The sequence below is a fragment of the Staurois parvus genome, unplaced genomic scaffold (assembly GCF_062004578.1).
Source record: "Staurois parvus isolate SC_StPar_1 unplaced genomic scaffold, SC_StPar_1.0 ptg000235l, whole genome shotgun sequence".
Lineage (NCBI taxonomy): Eukaryota > Metazoa > Chordata > Amphibia > Anura > Ranidae > Staurois > Staurois parvus.
Window position 1 is genome coordinate 6,127,264 of NW_028318031.1, and position 22,303 is coordinate 6,149,566.

At 47.4% G+C, this 22,303-nt stretch overlaps 1 protein-coding gene across 1 annotated transcript; it reads left to right on the forward strand.

Annotated features, from left to right (window-relative positions):
- The first annotated feature begins 13,448 nt into the window (after positions 1-13,448).
- LOC149460105 (receptor-transporting protein 3-like) lies at positions 13,449-21,450 on the forward strand. Its single transcript, XM_089680173.1, has 2 exons — positions 13,449-13,626; positions 20,675-21,450. The coding sequence occupies exons 1-2, from the start codon at positions 13,487-13,489 to the stop codon at positions 21,228-21,230; spliced, it is 696 nt and encodes a 231-aa protein (XP_089536299.1). The 5' UTR covers positions 13,449-13,486; the 3' UTR covers positions 21,231-21,450.
- The last annotated feature ends 853 nt before the right edge of the window (positions 21,451-22,303 follow it).

The window sequence follows — 22,303 nt, forward strand, 5'->3', positions numbered from 1 at the left end:
GCACAGCCAATATCGATGCCTAACACTTTAACTGTCTGCTGGGGCTCTGGGAAGGTATCCGGAAGTGAGAAGCGATCACCCTCCTCACCCATCCAGAGAACTTCAGACTTGTCCTGATTAATCTTGGACCCCGACGCCTCGGTATACTGCTCTATCTCTGAGACTACCATCTGTGCCTCTTCAGCCCCGGAGACAAAGACAGAAACGTCATCGGCGTAGGCAATGGCCCTCAAAGGCGGCTCCCCAGGAATGCCCACCGGCACCCCACCCAATGCTCCGCCGTCTAACCACCTTATGAAAGGGTCAACCGTGAAAAAAGAGTAAAGGGCTCAGAGGACCCCCCTGGCGCACCCCCGAACCAACCTCAAAGGGCTGCCCAATCCAACCATTCACCAGCATGAAGCTCTCCGCCCCGTTATACAAGGTCTTAAGCCAGCCAATGAACCTCCCCTCCAGGCCATATCTATCAAGGAGAAGCCAGAGATACTCATGGTCCACTCGATCAAAAGCCTTAGCCTGATCCAATGTCAGCAAGTACTTTCCCAAGCCTTCAGCCATGCACCGCTCCAAGACCTCCCGGACAGCTAACACCGCTGAGAATGTGCCTCTGCCCTGAACCGAGCAGTGCTGCTGACAGGAGAGCAAGGTGTCTGCGACTGACGCCAGGCGCCAAAAAAGGATCTTAGCCAGGATCTTCCTATTGACATTGAGAAGGCTGATGGAGCGCCAGTTCCCAATCATCGAAGGATCCTTACCTTTTGACAGCAAGATTACAGCAGACTTTCTCATGGAGGGGGGAAGCGAACCTTCCTCCAGACAGCAATTAAAGACCTCCACCAGATAAGGCGCCAAGCTGGACTTGAAACATTTATAACATTCTGCTGTCAACCCGTCTGGCCCAGGCGTCTTTTTAGGGGCCACACCCTCTATGGCTTTGAGCACCTCTACCACCGTAATCTCGGCTGTCAAACTTGGAAGTGGGACGTCACTCCCCAGACCTGGTGTAGAATCCAAGAAACCCAACATTCTCGCTTGGTCAAGATGCTTCCTCAAAAGAAAGACCTTGTAAAATTACCTTGAGACCTCCAGGATCCCTGATCTGGATTTCATCAGAGTACTATCTCTCAGGCCCAGCACCGTCTTAATCGCTACACCATGCTTGCAGTTCTGGTAAGGGTTGGGTGAGTGGTACTTCCTGTAGTCCCTCTCCAGAACCAAGGAGGCATGCCGGTCATATTGATACTTCCTGAGAAGGAGTTTCACCTCAGAGATTGCCCCAGGATCTCCACCACACGAGACAAGGTGATCGAGCCTCCTCCGCAACCGCTGGTAGGCGACATACAGTATCTATCAGGTTGTTTCTTCCTCCCTAGGGCCTTGAAAAACTCGCTGACTCGCCACTTAGTAAGCTCCCACCACTCTGACTTACTGTTGCAGAAATCCAGAAGAGTCACCTGAACAAGGAAAAAGTCCTCGAAGGATTGTCTCACATCTTTGTCTTCCAGCAAGGTCGAATTCATCGTCCAGACGCCCCTCCCCTTCAGTGGTGCATCTGAAACATTCAAGACCACAGATAGCATAAGGTGATCGGAAAACTCCACCGCCCGACACTCAGGTGCCAAAAAGGCAGAGTCCCCCTTCAAAAAAAACCTATCTATCCTGCTCTCACTATTGCCATGCCTATATGTGTACCCCGTGCTGTCCGGGCTGCACTTAATCAGTGCGTCCACCAGACCTGCATCCCTGACTGCTGCATTAAGAAAAACGCTGTCATAGCCCAGCCTGTCAGAGGAGCCTTTCCTGTCTTTAGGCCTAGTGATGGTGTTAAAGTCACCCCCAAAGACAACCTGCCGGGCCGTAAAAAGGAAAGGCTTAATCTTTGTAAAGAGGCATTTCCTTTCCCACTTGGACTGCGGGCCATAGATATTAATCAAACGCAGGTCCTGCCCCTTCACAGAGACGTCCAGGACCATGCACCTTCCAATCTCCACCTCAATAACCCGCCGGCATGTTACCATATCGGTAAAAAGGACCGCAACCCCACTGTAAGGCTCAGCTGCAAGAGACCAGAAGGAGGGCCCACGCCTCCACTCCCTCTTTGCCAGGTGTATATCAGCAAGGCTGTTCAGATGGGTCTCCTGCAAAAATAAAATGTCAGCATCAATTTCACTGAGCAAAAATAAGGCTAAATTACGAGCGCTCACAGACTTCAAGCTGGCAGCATTAATGGTTACCACTTTTACTGGGGCGGGAACTGCCATCAAGATGATTGAGGTGGGCATTCCTTAGCCTCAACTTCCCCTGCTGGGGACCCCTGCAACTCCTGGGGACCCTTAGAATCAATAACAACAACCTCCGCCTGATCCATGGAATCAGTACTATCCTCTCCATGGTCAGACAGAGTCCCAAACTTATTTTCTACCGCAATATCCGACAGGTCCGAATAGCTGGAAGACCTTGCCGGAGAAAGGACCACTCTATTCCTCCTGACTCTCTTCCTCCCCCCAGCCGGGATTCACTCCTCCGCATCCCCAGCAGAAGGGGCCACCTTACTCTCCTCCTGAACCTGAGGGGATACTACCACCCTTTCAGCAGCCCTCCTCCCACTCATACTAGCCCCCCTCCACCCCACCGCCCTGGAGCCTCTACCCATCGCTGAGGGGTGCCCAGACTCCGACGCCTTAAAGGCACAGCTACCTCCATCTGCCCCACGGGCAGCCTCCACCAACAAGGAACCCTTGATGGGCACAATGCACACACGAGGGCTGAGGTTACACATGGACAGGGAAGCAGGCAACACAAGTGATGTGACAGATGACACAGACAAGCGGGGCCCAGAAGGACCCACAGACACAGGGGAAGACTCACTAGAGGAAGCCGGTACAACAGGAACAGACACAATGGGGGACTCAGCCACAGAAGCAGACCTTGTATCCTGACAGGGGGAGCTTACTAGGGGTAAAGCCATGGCAGCCACCTGGACCACAGAAGAAGCCTCCTGAAGGGGGACAGAGTCCTCCGCATCCATCCTCAGAAGCTCCTCCACCAGCTCACCCTGGTTGTGAAGGGCTTCCGGGCACAGGATATAGGGATGCCCTAACACATTGCACAGGTTGCAGCGGATGATGCCGCAGCTCTTGTCTTGGTGACCAAGCCCCTGGCACAGGGAACACCTCTGGGTAGGGCACGAGGATGAAAAATGGCCCTTGTCACCGCATCGATGGCACAACTTGGGTTGATCCTGGTAGAAAACGATTATACGATCTCTGCCAATAAAAGCAGAGGATGGGATGTGCTGTACCACATTCTCGTATACTTTAAGTCTAACATGGGTCATCCACCCACCCGTCCAGATGCCTTTCTCGTCAAGGACCTTACTCAAGGGGCCTAACAGCTCCCCATACCTCTTCAGCCAAACCATCAAGTCAGCAGGGGGAATAGACTCATTTCTGACTAGAATTGTCACCTTCTTAGTCAGAGGCTGCCTGGATATTACTCTAGGTGACAAACCCTCCCATTCCTTATCCCGCTTATAAATGTGGTCGTACCTGTCCCAAAACAAATCGAGGTTCTCTGGTCTGACAAAGGATAAATCAAATTCGCCAGACCCTACAGGATTAATCAGGGCAAATATCTCCTCTACTTTAAAGCCCATCCCCAAGATTTTATCCACCGCAGAACTCCTAGAGGGGGGACTACCACCCCCAGTCCACCTCAACTGGACCACATTCCTCCTAGCAAAGGAACTCCCAAAACTTGGCCGCGCACCAAAGGAGGGGACCTGCAGGGTAACCCCCACCCCTCCACCACCCAGAGCGGCCGCATAGCTGACCTTAGGCTGTGCACCCCCTGACACCACACCAGCATAAGAAACTCCAGCAACCAGGGAACCTCATTCACCCCACCACCACTAATCACTGCTGCAGCTATTCCTGGCTTAGCAGGGGCCTTAGCATGCACAGGCTGCACACCGCCCAAAGAGTCAGCTTGGCCGGCAGCCAACACACCAGCGGCCGCTGACCCTCCTACATTCCCTCCTGCAGGCTTAGGGGAAACAAACACTGGAGCAGGGACCCCCACCCCCTCACCAGAAACATCAGCCTTTGTTAAGCAAACAATAGATGCAGATACAGTAGATACAATCCTGTCCCTGGCAGTCTTTGAAACCACGCTCTCAGCCTTTGCTGTAGGCAGTCAGGGAGCCGATTCACCCTGCCCCTCACACACCTGTGTGGAGACACCGTCCTCTGCAGCCGGCCTGAGCATGAAGACAGTTTTCTCCTTAACCCTTTCCTTGGGCTTAAGCGGGGCTACATCCATCCCTTCATCATCTGAAGAATCTTCACTGAACTTGAATTTCCTTCCACCCAATGGGGATTCCAGTTCATGAATAACTTGCAAGGTACCCACATACTCTCCAGAATCTTCAGCCCCTGATTCCTGGGCCGCTTGACCAGGCGTGAGCATACCGCTCACCTCCAAGGCAGACGAAGCAGGCATTTCCTCCTGCAGCAAAGATTTCCCAGCAAGCTGGCCATCCTCCTCCACAGCCACATCCATAGACTCCCTCGAGTTTACTTCAGCATCCAGAGCCTTCACACCTTTCCGCATGGACATAAACCTGGCGTTGTTCGCAAACTTTTCTTTAAAGCTGCCGCTTGTTTCCTTCAATGCAGCAACCAGCAGCACTTGGTTCTTAACTTTGTCTTCCAAGGCAAAGACCTCGGGCTTGTGCATGGATCTTTTGTTGCTCCAAGCCTTATCACAAACGGCCTTCTTCTTCCTGAGGTCCATACGCAGCTTGGCCAACTTCTCCTCCTCCTTGCCGCGATCTTGCTACGGTAAACCGCTAACGGTTCACCTTTCTTGGGGCCACCACCAAAGTCTTCAATGGATGGGGCCACATCCTGACTAATGCCTTCCAAAGCCTCGGAAAGGCTGTTCCCAGGACCTCCACCCGGGCCTCCTCCTGGGCCTCCCCCAGGATCCTGCATTCTACTCGGTCAGTAGCTGAGACTCTAGGTCCTGGCTTTTTAGGCCTCTGAGGAGCTCAGAGCACACTCACAGTGCAGCCACATCCACCGTCAGGAATGGAAATGTTTATTATGAACATTTCTTGCAATCCAGAACATTTTATATAAAAATAAAAACATCAGCATATATGCATACTGTAATGATCAGCAGAAAGTAAACCCATACCATTATGAATGTCTTCCTTAGGCCTCTAAAGCCAAAATGTCCTGAGAAAGTTCTGCATGAAAATTACATTAAGCCAACAGGCCGAAGGCCAGAAAGTAATCCTCCGCATTATGTTACTCTACAACACACCATTATAATACAAAACGCTTACAACATTACCAAACACGTAAGACTAAGAAACATAGCCCTTCAGATGCATGTAACCCTATTCCAAAAAGTTCATCCAACAAATAAGGATAGCTTCCACACCCAGAGATCAACAGGTTACGAACCCGGGCCTGATGTTCCTCCACGCCTCCATCCAGGCCCTTCGCCGCAACCTGTCTTTCTCAAGACCCTGAACTTTCCCAACCTCACCAAGAATGCCATTCACCACCACCATGACAGGAAGGACTTTTTGCCGAGGGGAGACCTGACACCGTGCGTTCCATATGAAGTAGCGAATCACTAAACAGACTAAGAAAAGAGTGCTTAAATCATAACCCGTACGCCTTTTGAAGGCCCCATACACCCACTCCGCATAAGACATACGGTGCAGAAAAGGGATGTCTAGAGCCCTCCCCGCCTTTTTATATACCTCTATATTGAAGGGGCAACGAAGCAAAAAGTGGTCCATAGATTCCACTTCACCCCCACATTCCACCCTCGGACAACAACGGTCGTCCACGGAGCGGTACTTCAAGTTCCCCCTCACATATAGTCTGCCATGAAACGCGAGCCAGGCCTGGTCCCTAAACTTCAAGGGAATCCTTTCCATGTTTATCAATTTTAAGCCCTCTCGCAGACTATGGCCTGGGCAATCCTTCAAGACCAGCGGTGCATGGAAGGCAGTGGCCACAACCCTCTCCCTGAGAGACTTCCCAGGAAGTGATCTGACCTCCTCTGCCGTCACACACCACCGCCACAGAATTTTCAAGCTTGGGGCAACGTAAGCCGGGAACTTATGCTTGACTCTCAGGCTTCTCACTGGCCCGCCACTCTCCCAGCTGCCAAGAAAGGGTCTAAACCACATCTGAAAAAAACCTACCCATCCAGGTGGCTCCTTACTCAACATTTTACCAAAGTTATGTTTCAGGAACATAACGGAGAAGAAAACCACCGGGTTGAACATTCCAAAGCCACCCTCCCGCCTGGAAAGGTAGGTAACATTCCGCTTCACAAGGTTCAGCCTGTTCCCCCACAACAGCTGGAAGAAACAGCTGTAGACCCTCAGACAGATTCCGGCAAGAGGCAGACATAGCTAACATACAAAAAGACTGTAATCAGATAGGTCTTTATCAAATCGACCCTTTCCCTTAAGGAGAGCCGCCACCCCTTCCAGCACTTCACTTGACCTCGGCATCTAACAGTCTGGAATCCCAATTTGCTTTGGCGTAATCGCCAGGGTCAAATGTAATGCCTAGCACTTTGATCTTAGACTGGGGCTCCTGGAAGGTATCCGGGAGTGAGAAGTTCTCACTCTCCCCACCCATCCAGAAAACTTTGCACTTTTCATGGTTAATCTTGGAACCTGATGCCTCCGCATACTGCCCCATCTCCGAGACCACCACCTCCACCTCTTCTACCCCGGAGATGAACACAGAAACATCATCAGCATAGGCTACAACCCTCAGAGGTGACTAGCCAGTTGTGCACACCGGCATCCCCGCCAAAGCCCCGCCATCTAGCCTTCTGACGAAGGGGTCGATGGCAAATGCGTAAAGCAAAGGGCGTAAAGCAAAGGACATCCCTGACGCACCCCCGAGCCAACCCTGAAAGGCTACCCAACCATTTATCAGCATGAAGCTCTCTGCCCCTTTGTATAAGGTTTTTAACCAGCCAATAAACCTCCCTTCCAGACCATAACGGTCAAGGAGACGCCAAAGGTACTCATGATCTACCTGTCAGGACAGGAGCCGAGGAACGGACAGGCAGGCCTAACAATGTAACGCACTGGCTGACGACAACCACCACCCACAGACCGAAGTCCCTCAGGGCGCGGAGTCTAAGTCCCAGGCTGCCCTTCACCAGGGCCCCTGATGGTGGGGATGGACTTGATGCAGCCAGGAACCAGGTCGCAGCCCCCGAGACACCTCAGCTGCGGTAATGGCCGCCGCCAATGGCGTGTAGCTGGTGGAAGAGACAAAAGAGTAGTCAGACAGGCCGAGGTCAACAACAACAGGACAAAACAGTACAGGACAGCAGACGAGAATCACAGGTCACGAGCCGGGTTCAGCAACAGAGGGTCAGATCAAAGGAGAATACAAAGAATAGTCAAGTCACAAGCCGAATCAGAATACCAGGAGAGTCATGAGAGTCAGAACAGAGTAATAGTAACACCAAGACACAAGACACAAGTGCAAAGAGCATGTGCGGGCCACAGGCTTATATGTCATCAGCCACGTCCCTCTGGGGGGTGGACCTCAGAGACCTGAAGGCATAAAAAGGATTCCCACCATGCACAGCAGAATCCAAGATGGAAGCCAGCACATGGAGTAACATAACCTCAGGGAAAAGGTAGGACCTTGACACTACCCGATCAAGGGCCTTGGCCTGATCCAGTGTCAGAAAATACCTCCCACTACCATCAACCCTGCAGCGCTCCAGGACCTCCCGGACAGCTAACACCGCTGAAAACGTACTTCTGCCCTGAACCGAACAGTGCTGATGCCGGGAAAGCAACCCGTCTGCCACTGACGACAAACGCCAGAAAAGAATCTTGGCCAGAATCTTCCTATCGACGTTGAGAAGGCTAATGGGGTGCCAGTTCTCAATAGTCGAAGGGTCCTTCCCTTTTGACAGGAGTATTACCGCCGAGACTCTCATGGAGGGAGGGAGCGAACCCTCATCAAGACAGTTGTTAAACACCTCCACAAGACAAGGTGCCAAGCAAGATTTAAAGGTTTTAAAAATCTCGGCTGTCAAGCCGTCCGGCCCAGGAGTTTTCTTAATAGCCAGACTGTCAATGGCTTTGGTCACCTCTTCAACAGTAATCTCCCCTGTCAAACTCATTAGCGGAACATTATTTTCCAGACCTGGAGTAGATTCCCGCAAGCTCGATATCTTAGCCTGGTCGAGGTGCTTCTCCCCTAAAAGATCCGCAAAGAAAGCCCTCGAGACCTCCAGGATCCCTGCCCTGGATTTTGTCAGGGAACCCGTACTATCCTTCAGACCAGTGATCGTCTTAACCGCTACACCTTGCTTGCAGTTCTGGTAAGGGTTGGGCGAATGGTACTTCCCATAGTCCCTTTCCAGAACCATGGAGGCATGCCGATCATACTGATGTTTCCTAAGGAGAAGCTTGACCTCCGAGATTGCCCCAGAATCTCCACCCCCAGAGACAAGATGATCGAGTTTCCTCCTTAATCGCTGGTAGGCAACATATCTCTTAAATTGCTTACGCTTACCTAGGGCCTTGAAAAACCCACCAATCCACACCTTGGTGAGCTCCCACCATTCTGACTTACGGTCACAAATATCCAGGACGGTCTCCTGAGCTTTAAAAAAGTCCTCGGAGGATCGTCTCACATCCTCGTCGTCCAGCAGAGATGAATTCAATCTCCAGACACCCCTACCCTTCAGTGGAGTATCCGAGCCGTTCAAAGACATAGTAAGTGTCAGGAATGGACTGGCCAGCAATGGTGGGACTCACCTGCCTTTTGATCTGCAGTACCAGGGCTGGCCAGCGGGTGCTCCCAGCAATCAGAGACTCAATCTTTCAGCCAGCTAACACCTGGAACTGATGATACTGGTGTATTTAAGGGATGGCCAGACTTGCAGACTCTGCCTTGGTGTTGTGTTTGTCCTGGGCCCTGTATCTGTCCTGCATCCTGTATCCTGTTCCTGCTCTCTGTTCCTGCTCTCTGTTCCTGTCTGATTCTCTGCTGACCCTGTTCTGATCCCTGGCTTGTGACCCTGACCATCCCTCTGCCTGACCCTCTGTACCACGCTGCTTGCTACCTGTTCTGATCCCTGGCTTGTGACCCTGACCATCGCTCTGCCTGACCCTCTGTACTACGATGCTTGCTACCTGCTGAACCTGGCCTGTGACCCCGACCATTCTCCGCTTGCTCCCCCTGTACCTACCTGCCCTATTGATATTGACCCGGCCTGCCTGACGACGCTTGCTTGTTTGTACTGTTATCTGTGGGTGGTTGGTTTGGTTTGTTTGCACTGTATTATGTTTTAGTATTGCACTGCGTTTATGGTTGTATTGTTAGTGTTAATAAATTACATTGTTTATCACATATCTGAAGTCTGCGTTTCCCTGCGTCAGTCACACATCTCTGGTCACACCTGGGAGCCCTGACAGTAAGCAAAAGGTGGTCAGAAAACTCCACCGCCTGACACACAGGTGCCAAACAGGCAGAGTCCTCCTTCACATAAAACCTGTCTATCCTACTCTCACTTCTGCCTCTCTCTCCTAAATGTGAACCCCATGCTGTCCGGGCTGCACTTAACCAAGGCGTCCACTAGACCTGCTTCCCTGACTATCGCATTTAAAAAAACGCTATCATATCCCAACCTGTCCTTGGAGCCTTTCCTGTCCTTAGGCCTAATGATGGCGTTGAAATCACCTCCAAAGACAACCTGTCGGGATGTAAAAAGAAAGGGTTTAATCTTTTTAAAGAGGCACTTCCTATCCCACTTAGTCTGAGGCCCATAGATATTAATCAGCTTCAACTCCTGCCCCTTCAAAAGGACGTCAAGGACCATGCATCTTCCAATCTCCAACTCAATGACCCACCAGCATGTTACCATGCCGGTAAAAAGGACCGCAGCTCCGTTCTAAGGCTCGGCTGCAAGAGACCAGTAGGAGGAGCCACACCTTCACTCCCTTTTTCCTAGATGTATGTCAGCAAGGCTGCCCAGCCTGGTCTCCTGCAAAAATAAAACATCAGTACCAATATCACTGAGCAAAAATAAGGCCGTACTTCTAGCGCTTACAGATTTTATGCTGGCAACGTTAATTGTTGCCACCTTTAATGGCGCGGGAACAGCCATTAAGGTAATTGAGAAAGGCGTTTCTTAACCTTCTTCTTAGCTTTTTTTGGAGAGTCCCCTGGTCTCTTTTGGGTCCCTCCTGCCTCCTCATCCTCCATCGGGGAAGGAGAGCCACCTGACTCCTCCTCCTCCCCTGACAGAGCCCCAAAAATGTTACCCAAGGCCAGTCCCTCCACCTCCAGAGAAGAAACCAAACCTGCTGGAGAGAGCACAGGCTTGTTGCGTCTCCCTCCTACCACCGACCACCCTTCCTCCCCCTGAGCCCCATCCTGCCCGCCCTGAACCAGACCCTGGGACCCCTGAGGTTTCTTGGTGGACACTTTACTCCGCCGTAGCGGGAGAAGAACCGGGGGAGCTGGCACAGAGGACCCTCCAGAATTTAAATCTACCACCCCAGCCCCTTTGGCTGCCTCTGCCACCTTGCCCCCTTTCCTCTGAGGAAAGACTGGAACAACTGGGGAGCCCACTTGAGACTCAACGGGAACAGACTTAATAGGAGGGGGCTTAACCGGGGGAACAGGGGCAGTGGGGCCAAGCCGGCCCTCCTCCACCCTCACTGCAGATGCTGCTGAGGCCAAGGTGACTTTTTCTGCCGCCACCTCCGCCTCCATTCTATCCAACTTCGCTGCCAATTCCCTATCAGAGAGGTTGAGGAGGGCCTCAGGACACTGGCTGTATGAATGCCCAACCACGCCACACAGATTATATCTGATAATGTTGCAGTCCCTAGCCAGGTGCCCAATCTCCTGGCATAGGGAGCAGCGGATCACAGGGCATGTGGCAGCAAAGTGTCCCTTGCCACCGCACCGGTGACATACCCGTGGCTGACCAGCATAAAAGATGATCAGCCGGTCCCTCCCTAAGAAGGCTGATGATGGAATATGCTGTAATACGTTCCCCTCCACCCTTAGACGGACGGTAGTTGTCCACCCACCTGTCCATATTCCCCTCTCATCCACTATTTTACTCAGGGCCCCCATCACCTCCCCATATCTTCCCAGCCACACCACAATATCAGATGCTGGAATAGACTTGTTCCTCACGAGGATGGTAACTTTCTTTATCAGCGTCTGATGGGAGATCAGCTTAGGGGTCAGGCCCACCCACCTAGGACTTGTGAAATAAGTGGCTTCATACTTCTGCCAGAATAGGTCTAACAGCTCAGGCCTCATACAGGAAATATCATATTCCCCACCGGGGCAATAAAGGCAAAGATGTCTGTCGCCCTAAACCCCATATCCAGCACCCGATCAATTACCTCCGTGCTGGTTAGAGGGGAGCCTTCCCCGGTCCACTTTAGCTGCACAACATTCCTCCTAATTGCTGAGGTCTGCAAGTTACCCGCCCGGGACTGGATGGGCCTAGCCTGCTCATGCCCACCCCTTACTACCGCCGAATAACTTAAGGCGGGTGCTGGTTTAGGGGCACCCACTGCAGGAGGGCCAGAAACAGATGGCACCACAGCGGGGGCAACCTGACCCTGAGGGGGTGGACCTGGGGTAACGGAACCAGGGAGTGCCTGAGCCTGAGGGCCTGAGCCCTGTGGGCGGGACCCCTGCTGGGCAACAACCAGGGGAACCTGGGCCAAAGGACTAGGCTTAGAAGACAGGGGATTCTGCGGGACTAGGCCAGCAGACACTGGATCTAACGGGACCTCCGGAACAGGGACCCTACTAAGGGCAGACTCAGCCCCGGACGGGGTGGAATCAGCAGGAACAGAACCCTTAGAGACAATAGGAGCCACATCAACCACCCCCTGGGCTTCCACAGAAGCTTGCTTGACAGACACAGCTGCTACCATATTACCGTCCACCATGACCCCACCTCCTCCCGGCATCACAGAGTCCTGTTGGGCATCTCCAGCCACCCATCTGCCGGCCTCCGCCAGCAGGCTGCTTTCCAGCGAGCCCGGGATTCTTTGCAGTTTTACAAAGACTGCCCTCTCTTTCACCACCGGCTGTGCAGGCTTGCGGGGCACCATGTAATCTTCCCCATCAACACACGATTCTTCAGAAGTGAACCGGAAGCGGTCTCCACGTAACACAGTTTCCACTTCCTGAACAAAGTGCAGTTCTCCTGCCGACTCCGCCTTCTCCACACAAAAGCCCCAATCCCCGCTCTGCTGCCCAGGGGGGAGGGAACCCGACCCATCCACATTCTTGGCGTCCTCCATAACTACAGGCGCCATTTTCTGGTCTTCAGCAGCGGGCTCAACCGGCCTCTGCTCCTTCTCTCCCTCTGCCATCGGTGCATCAGGCAATTCCTCCACCGAGGATCCCATGCCCACCGCTGCCGCCACACGCCTACTCCTGGCGATCCTAAAACAGCTATCGTAGGGAGTATTTCTCCCGCAACACGCCACTTTTTTTCTTTAGAGCTACAACATACTTCTGTTGTAGGGATACCCGTTGCTCAAGGGCCTCCAGGCCCGGCTTCATACTCTGACGCTTTGAGCTCCATACCCGATCATAGGAACTTTTTTAACTCCAAGTTAAGCTTAACTAGCTTTGCCTCCTCTTTTTCAACCGTACAGATATGGGCCGCCACACGGTCGCGGTACTCACTATACCCTTCCCCCTTTTTTGGGGCTGTTCCAAGGTCCTCAATGGTGGAGAGATCAGGACCGGTACTAGGCCCCTCCAGGGGTCTCCCACCACTGGACTCAGGCCCAGGATCCACCATCCTCCCTGGGCTTGAGCAGGGCACTTTAGCCCCAGGCTTCTCTGGCCTTCCTGGAGCTCAGCAGAGCAGCCTTCCACACAACCTCTCCACACCGCTGGTGGTGCTGGGGTTCACCTGCCTTGTGGGCTGCAGTACCAGTGCTGGCCAGCAGGTGCTCTCAGCAGCCAGAATCTCACTCCTGCAATCAAGCCATCACCTGAGGCTGATTGCAGGAGGTGTATTTAAACAATGGCCAGGCCTGCAGTCAGTGCCTTGGTGTATTGCTCCCTTGTGCCCTGTATCCTGTATCCGGCCTCCTGCCTGCCTGATGCTCCTGCTGGACTCTGACTCTGCTTTAACTCTGCCTGTACCGACCCCGGCTATTCCTGACCACTCTTCTGCCTGCTCCTTTGTACTTTGTCTGTCCGTTAGCAACCGACCCGGCATGCCTGACTACGTTTGTGCTCCATACATATTTATATGAGTTAAGGTTTGGGTTTTGTTTGCACTTTGTTGTACATATTTATATTAGTTTAGGTTTGGTTTGTTTGCACTGTGTTTGTGTATTGTATAGCCTGCGTGTCCCTGTGTCAGTCCACAAATCTCTGGTCATACCTGGATCTCTGACAGTAAGAAGGAGAAAATGGACGAGGGCACTTGGAGAGAAATATTTCAAAATGAAATACAAGACATAGGAATCTTTGATCTGTGGGACTTTTCTGTAGATGAAAATTTCCAGGCACAGAAGAGCTGGCTTCAGTATTCACTGTGCTGCTGTGCCAGGTAAGCTCATGTCAAATGTATTGCTTTTAACAGTATAATGATATAAAAGTTACTGTATAGCATTGGTCTCCATACTGTGGCCTGGGGGTGGATGTGGCCTTGGGTTATATCCAGTTATATTTTGTGTATCTAAGAAATAATTCAGGCCTTTTTTAAAGTAATCCACTGAGCTGGCCAGAACCATGTCTTGAGGAAGTCTATTCCACATTTTCACAACTCTTACTGTGAAGAAACCTTTCTGTGTTTGGAGATTAAATTTCTTTTCCTCCAGACGTAAAGAGTGCCCCCTTGTCCTCTGTGATCACCTCAGGGTGAATATCTCTACACCGAGTTCACTATATGAACCACTGATGTATTTATACATGTCGATCATATCCCCCCTTAATCTCCTCTTCTCAAGAGAGAATAAATTCAGTTCCTCTAATCTTTCCTCATAGCTGAGCTCCTCCATGCCTCTTATCAGTTTGGTTGCCCTTCTCTGTACTTTCTCCAGTTCCCCAATGTTCTTTTTGTGAATTGGTGCCCCAAACAGAACTGCATATTCCAGATGAGGTATTACACATGATTTCTACAGGGGTAATATGATATCTCTCTCTCTGGAGTCTATACCTCTTTTAATACAAGAGAGGATTTTGCTCACCTTAGAAACCGCAGCTTGGCATTGCATTCCATTATTAAGCTTGTGATCTACCAGAACTCCCAGATCCTTCTCCACCACTGATTCTCCCAGTTGTACTCCCCCTAGTATGTATGATGCATGCATATTCTTAACCCCCAAGTGCATAACCTTACATTTATCAACATTAAACCTCATTTGCTACATAGTTGCCCAATTACACAGTGCATTGAGGTCGGCTTGTAAATTGAAGACATCCTGTAAGGACGTTATTCCACTGCACAGCTTGGTGTCATCTGCAAAGACTGAAATTGGATTTTTAATCCCAGACCCTATATTGTTTATAAATATATTAAAAAGTGAGGGTCCCAACACTGAACTTTGGGGTACACCACGGACAACCCTAGACCATTCAGAGTATGAATCATTAACCACTACTCTTTGAATATGATCTTTAGCCAGTTTTCTAGCCATTTACATATGGATTTTTCCAAGCCCGTAGACTTTACCTTACACATTAGCCGTGTGTGGAGAACGGTGTCAAATGCTTTTGCAAAATCCAAGTATACCATGTCCACAGCCACCCCTCTTTCCAAGGTTTTGCTCAACTCCTCATAAAAATAAATCAGATTTGTTTGACAACTTCTGTCTTTCATGAATCCATGCTGTCTGTTGCTTAAAATATTTTTTTCCAGTGAGAACTCATCCATGTGGTCTTTTATTAATCTCTCCAGTATCTTCCCAACTATAGAAGTTAAACTAACAGGTCTACAATTACTTGGTAAAGATTTTGACCGCTTTTTAAATATTGGCACCACATTGGCCTTACGCCAATCCAGTCGTACTATGCCAGTCATTAAAGAGTCCCTAAAAATTAGAAACAATGGCTTTGAAATGACAGAGCTCAATTCTATAAGGACCCGTGTGGGTGTATGCCATCCAGTCCAGGTGCTTTATTCACTTTTATTCTGTCTAAATATTTTTGGATCATATCAATTGTGAGCCAATGTGGATCATCTGGAGCTGTGTCAATACCATGCCCATTATGGAGAAAAGCTCCCCCATGCTCCTTTGTATACACAGAGCTGAAAAAGGTATTTAATAAATTTGCCTTCTCTTTGTCCCCAGTCACTCACTCTAGATTATTTTGTAAAGGGCCTACATGCTCGGACCGGACCTTTTTTCACTATTAATATATTTGAAGAATTTTTTGGGTTGGTCCGGCTATCTTTCGCAATCTGTCACCCGTTTTCAATTTTTGTGGCCTTATTTCCTTTTTGAATATTCTGTTATATTCTTTGTAATGTTTAAACAATGATAGCATTCCTTTATTTTTATATTTAATAAAAGCTCTTTTTTTATTATCTATAGCTTTTTTAACTTTTACTGTAAGCCACATAGGTTTGATTTTTAGCCATTTAAACTTGCTGCCCATGGGAATATATTTTGCAGTGTGTTCACACACAGTCTTTTTGTAGAACTCCCATTTTTGTGTTGTGTTCATTGATGCCACTATTCCTTCCCAGTTTAAGTCTTGTAGAGCAGCTCTCAGCCTTTGAAAATTAGCTGTTTTAAAATTGAGAGTTTTTATTTTTCCCGTATGTGCTTGCTGTTTACAGCTAACAATAAATGAAATCATGTTATGGTCACTGCTCCACAGATGTTCTTTTTTATGGACATTTGTAATAAGCTCTGCATGGTTTGAGATTACCAGGTCCAGCAGAGCATCATTCCTAGTAGGGGCCTCTATGAACTGTACCATAAAATTGTCCTGTAGTAGGTTTAAAAATGTTTGACTGGGGTAATGGTACTGCAGGAACGGTTAAAGGGCAATTTCCAGGTAGTTAAAATCCCCCATTATTATCACTGTCCCAGTCCTTGCAGACCTTTCGATCTGTGCAAGGAGCTGAGTCTCCACCTCCTCATTAATACTGGGAGACCTATAACAAACTGCAATGATTACCTTTGTAGTACGCACCCCCATGTGCAGTTCCACCCATAATACTTCAGCCTTATCACACTCTCCATCAACTAGGTCCTCTTTCACACTTGCTCTGAGATCACTTCTGACATAGAGACAGACACCACCACCATTCTATTTACCCTGTCTCTCCGAAAGAGAACATAGCCTGGAATATTAATGGCCCAGTCATGTGAAGAATGAAGCCAAGATTCAGCAATACCAATTAAATCATAGTTCTCTTCATGCACCAAAGCTTCAAACTCACCTACTTTGCTTGGCAGACTTCTGGCATTGGAGAACAAACACTTTAATCCATTGACACCTTGTTCACACGTATTTTGCATATTTTTTATTTTCATACAAATGGTACCAATTCCACTGGTTGTTTGTAATATTGGAACCTTCTTATCATCTGCCATAGCCTTCCCCCCATCTTTTCCCATTCCACCCACCAATAAGTATTGACCCCTGTCTGATCTGTCTTCCCCATTATAATCTAATTCTCCACCCCCCTTGATCCTAGTTTAAATGCTCCTCCAGACTTCCCATAAACCTCTCTCCCAGCACAGCAGACCCCCTTCCATTTAGGTGCAAACCATCTCTAGCATATAGGTTACACCCCAATGAAAAGTCAGCCCAGTGCTCTAGAAACCCAAATCCTTCCCTCTTACACCAGGTCTTCAGCCATGCATTGAGTTCTCTAATCTCCCCCTGTCTTTCCTGAGTTGCGCATAGCACAGGTAATATTTCAGATAATATCACCTTGGAGGTCCTTCCCTTCAGCTTGCAGCCTAGTTCTTTAAATTATTCATCCCACTAAAACCAATGATGGAGCATTGTTTACTCTCATTGACGTTTGGACATTTTCTATTCCCAATGGCCACAGTCCAGCCCTCCTAAAGCCTCAAGGACTGAAAACTGGCCCTTTGTTTGGAAAGTTTGGATACCCCTGCTGTATATCATTATGCATGTTAGGGTTCAAAAGGGTTTTATGATATTGTAATCAACAACTGTACTCCGGCAGTATAGTTCTCCTAGTTACATAGAAGCGCTAAGGTTGCAGGAAAGCTTTTCTGCATTACACTTTTCAGTTTCTCATTCCATATATACAGTATACTGATACTGAGCTTTTCCACCAGCATATGATAAATCAAGTAAGTGGGGAGCTACAGAAACTATTTACAATATAAAGATAAATTAAGAGATTCAGAGGGGAGTCAACAGTGTGTGTACTGGAGATACTGTGAACTAATAACAAACATCTTGTTAATTCTGCGATTATAAATCACTGTACTATAGCAATCTGGATAACAATGCTGTGCAGAAAGGCCAGTGAAAATAGTTTCCGGAATATGTGACAGTTGAAATATACTCCAAAGCTTATAACATTGATTACATTGACATTCTTGTCAGCTAGTCAGTGTATGCAACCTCTCACTACCACATTTAGGGCTCATTCAGATGGACGATCAGACCTGTCCTCTGATCTGAGCAGCTACCTGCTGCATGTGAATCCACCTTGGAGCTGTGTACAGGCAGCCCAAAGAAGTAGATGCAGATTCAGTGCTCCACCAACACAGTTGCATGTCAAAATTTGACACTTTTGCAAGAATGGGTGTACAGATCCAAATGCAGATACTGTGTTTGGATTTATGCACACATTCCTGCCCATATGTCAGATTTTTATTCATTTATTTCAGGTACTTATATAGTGCTGTCCATTTATGCAGCACTTTACATATATACAGTCAGGTCCATAAATATTGGGACATCGATGCAATTCTAACATTTTTGGCTCTATACACCACTACAATGGATTTAAAATGAAACAAACAAGATGTGCTTTAACTGCAGACTGTCAGCTTTAGTTTGAGGGTATTTACATCCAAATCAGGTGAACGGTGTAGGAATTACAACAGTTTGCATATGTGCCTCCCACTTGTTAAAGGACCAAAAGTAATGGGACAGAATAATAATCATAAATCAAACTTTCACTTTTTAATATTTGGTTGCAAATCCTTTGCAGTCAATTACAGCCTGAAGTCTGGAACGCATAGACATCACCAGACGCTGGGTTTCATCCCTGGTGATGCTCTGCCAGGCCTCTACTGCAACTGTCTTAAGTTCCTGCTTGTTCTTGGGGTATTTTCCCTTAGTTTTGTCTTCAGCAAGTGAAATGCATGCTCAATCGGATTCAGGTCAGGTGATTGACTTGGCCATTGCATAACATTCCACTTCTTTCCCTTAAAAAACTCTTTGGTTGCTTTTGCAGTATGCTTTGGGTCATTGTCCATCTGCACTGTGAAGCGTCCAATGAGTTCTGAAGCATTTGGCTGAATTTGAGCAGATAATATTGCCCGAAACACTTCAGAATTCATCCTGCTGCTTTTGTCAGCAGTCACATCATCAATAAATACAAGAGAACCAGTTCCATTGGCAGCCATACATGCCCACGCCATGACACTACCACCACCATGCTTCACTGATGAGGTGGTATGCTTAGGATCATGAGCAGTTCCTTTCCTTCTCCATACTCTTCTCTTCCCATCACTCTGGTACAAGTTGATCTTGGTCTCATCTGTCTATAGGATGTTGTTCCAGAACTGTGAAGGCTTTTTTAGATGTCGTTTGGCAAACTCTAATCTGGCTTTCCTGTTTTTGAGGCTCACCAATGGTTTCCATCTTGTGGTGAACCTTCTGTATTCACTCTGGTGAAGTCTTCTCTTGATTGTAGAGTTTGACACACATACACCTACCTCCTGGAGAGTGTTCTTGATCTGGCCAACTGTTGTGAAGGGTGTTTTCTTCACCAGGGAAAGAATTCTTTGCTCATCCACCACAGTTGTCTTCTGTGGTCTTCCGGGTCTTTTGGTGTTGCTGAGCTCGCCGGTGCGTTCCTTCTTTTTAAGAATGTTCCAAACAGTTATTTTGGCCACGCCTAATGTTTTTGCTATCTCTCTGATGGGTTTGTTTTGTTTTTTCAGCCTAATGATGGCTTGCTTCACTGATAGTGACAGCTCTTTGGATCTCATCTTGAGAGTTGACAGCAACAGATTCCAAATGCAAATAGCACACTTGAAATGAACTCTGGACCTTTTATCTGCTCATTGTAATTGGGATAATGAGGGAATAACACACACCTGGCCATGGAAGAGCTGAGAAGCCAATTGTCCCATTACTTTTGGTCCCTTAACAAGTGGGAGGCACATATGCAAACTGTTGTAATTCCTAAACCATTCACCTGATTTGGATGTAAATACCCTCAAATTAAAGCTGACAGTCTGCAGTTAAAGCACATCTTGTTTGTTTCATTTCAAATCCATTGTGGTGGTGTATAGAGCCAAAAATGTTAGAATTGTGTCCATGTCCCAATATTTATGGACCTGACTGTATATATATATAGTACATTCACATCAGTCCCTAACCCTCAAGGGGCATACAATCTAAGGTCCCTAACTCATATTCATACATATACATACTAGGGCCAATTTAGACAGGAGCCAATTAACCTACCAGCATGTCTTTGGAGTGTGGGAGGACCCTGAGTACCCAGAGGAAACCCACACAGGCACAGGGAGAACATGCAAACTCCAGGCAGGAGGTGCCATGGTTGGGATTCAAACCAATGACCCTAGTACTGCCAGGCAGAAGTGCTAACCATTTAGCCACTGTGCTGGGCAGGTTTTGACATACAACTGTATCTGTGCAGCTGCTGCATCTGCATACACTTCTATGGGTTGCCTGCACACCTTTCCAAATTGGATTCACATGCTGAAGTCAGTGGCTTAGGATAGCTCTGATCATCACCCGTCTGAATGAACCCTAATTATCTTCTGCGTAAATTTAGAATAATATGAAGCCATTCGAGCGTATCTGTGGTCAAAATATAAAATCATATATTAACTTCCACATTGTATTTCAGTTATTTTTAGCCTACTACTCCTATTACTCTGAATGATCTTGCAGTGTGGAAACGTACTTTGTGAAGAATCCCACACATTTACTTGAATTCTGTGACACGTATTCGCTTTGGCCTGTGAGTAGGCACTGCTGTGTCACACATTTCACAGAGTCTGCCTTCTGAGAGGAGGAGTTTCAGAAGGTGTACTTAGTATAGGAATCACTGATTGCAGCCAGGTACCATGGGATATGTAGTCCATAGATAATGAGAGTAAACAGCAGAGAAGAACTGTTAAGCATGTGGGGAATCCAGGCAGTTATGGAAAGAGATGACCAGCAGACAGGCAGAACTTACAGCATTTATGGAGATTTATCAAGTAAGTTTAATATGGGTTGACAATTAGAACTATTGTTTTTTTTATTACTATTAAAATGCTGAAAACTGCAGCAGCACATTGATAAAACAATAGTAATATTTCTGAGGTCTTAGTCTCCACTGTTTATCTTAAAATTAACAAGTTCCATTTTTCTGCCAGTACCAAAAAATCTGATACAGTTATATGTTTCAGGTTTTGCTGCTCAATTTGTGGCCGCAATTGGGCTTCTTCAAAAGTGCACCTTATATTCCACATGAAGCTGAAATTATCTTTTGGGCAGGTGAAGATGCATATCTACAGGCAAAAGTGCAGAGTATGTAACAATGGTGAATATGAGAAACCCACCATCTTAATAGAGAATATTGAGATAGCTATAAAGTGCTTGGTTATCAGAATATGTCAGACATTTTACAAAATGCCCATAGAAGACTTCCCAAAGAACTTTGTGAAAGATGGAAGACAAGATGGTCCACATGATTGTGACAACTGTGAAGCCTGCTCAAAGGGAATCTGCAACTATGTAAAGAGCCAAGAATATAAGTCAAAGCAGCAAGTATTCATTTACCCTATAAATGAATACACTACAATTAGCACAGTATCACAACATCAACAATCAAGGGAAGACATTCAAGAAGACATTAGCCATTGGGGAGCATCAAGATATTCAAGGCAACTCATAAACTATAGACATGTGCCACAGCAAAACATTCCAGAGCCACAATCAAATTGTTGCTGTATAATACTGTAAAGAGAACATGAAATAAATCAGCATTTGCGCACATGGCTTGAATTCAATTGTGAAATTACAATTTAAATTTGTAAAATTTAGCAACCAATTTTAAAGACTTTCCTTAAAGAGACACTGGCATTAAAGTGATTCTAAGCATACACTGTTTAATTTACATTGTCGCTTTTCTTTCTGTAAGTGAATGATGGCACTGTAATTATTTTAATAAAAAAAACAAACAAAAAAGAACAAAAAAAATCTAAGTATCTTTTTTCTAATCGATATATGAAGCTGTCACATGACCCAGCTCTTTCTCAGCCCGTCTGCAAGGAAACAGTGGCAGGAGGAACTTCTAGAACTCTGATTCTAGTCATATGTTCAAAATAAAAAAACAGCCTTTGGGATACAGAGTAAAAATAAATAATTAATATCAATAAACTGTTTTAAATTGGCGTACAAATATATATTTGAAATCAAGTATTTATTAGTTTTGGCAATACATGGTGTGGGCAGATTTCTGCCACTCACAGGCTGTGTCATGTCCCTTTAGCCTGTGTCTTAGAATAAATGGGAGGTGAAGCCACCATCAATCTACATGTAATATCCCATCCCTATAGTGTTTAGTTGTTTAGTGGGCATGGAAGAGGAGGGAATGAGTGAGCTGTCATTTACCACTGTGTATACACCTACTGTACATGTGACTCTATAGTCACATGTGCTGCTCAGATGTGATAGGGAGGAAATGCTCAGCATAGAAGTTCACTGAAAACTGAGCATGTGCAGTAGCTGCCAACACTTTTCTGCAAAATCCCCAACTGCATTGGGGACATGGACAGGAGGGAGAGATAGAGAATAGCATGATGAGTATGAACAGCATGTAAAACAGCATTTATTGATAGGTTTTTATGATCTGGGTTTAGTAACACTTTAAATAAAAGTATGTATAAAATGCAGGCACATAGCAAAGCTATGATTCTTCTAGATGGCATTGGGGATTGCAATCACCTCTCACACATTCTTCTTTCCACACCTAAATATATTTGGTAAAACACATTTCACCACTGGTTCATTTATCCAATTCTCTACAAAGCCTC

Coding starts and splice junctions, on each gene's coding strand:
- LOC149460105 (XM_089680173.1), top strand. CDS start 13,487: ATGGACGAGGGCACTTGGAGAGAAATATTTCAAAATGAAATACAAGAC. Junction 13,627..20,674: donor TCACTGTGCTGCTGTGCCAG/GTAAGCTCATGT, acceptor TATATGTTTCAG/GTTTTGCTGCTCAATTTGTG.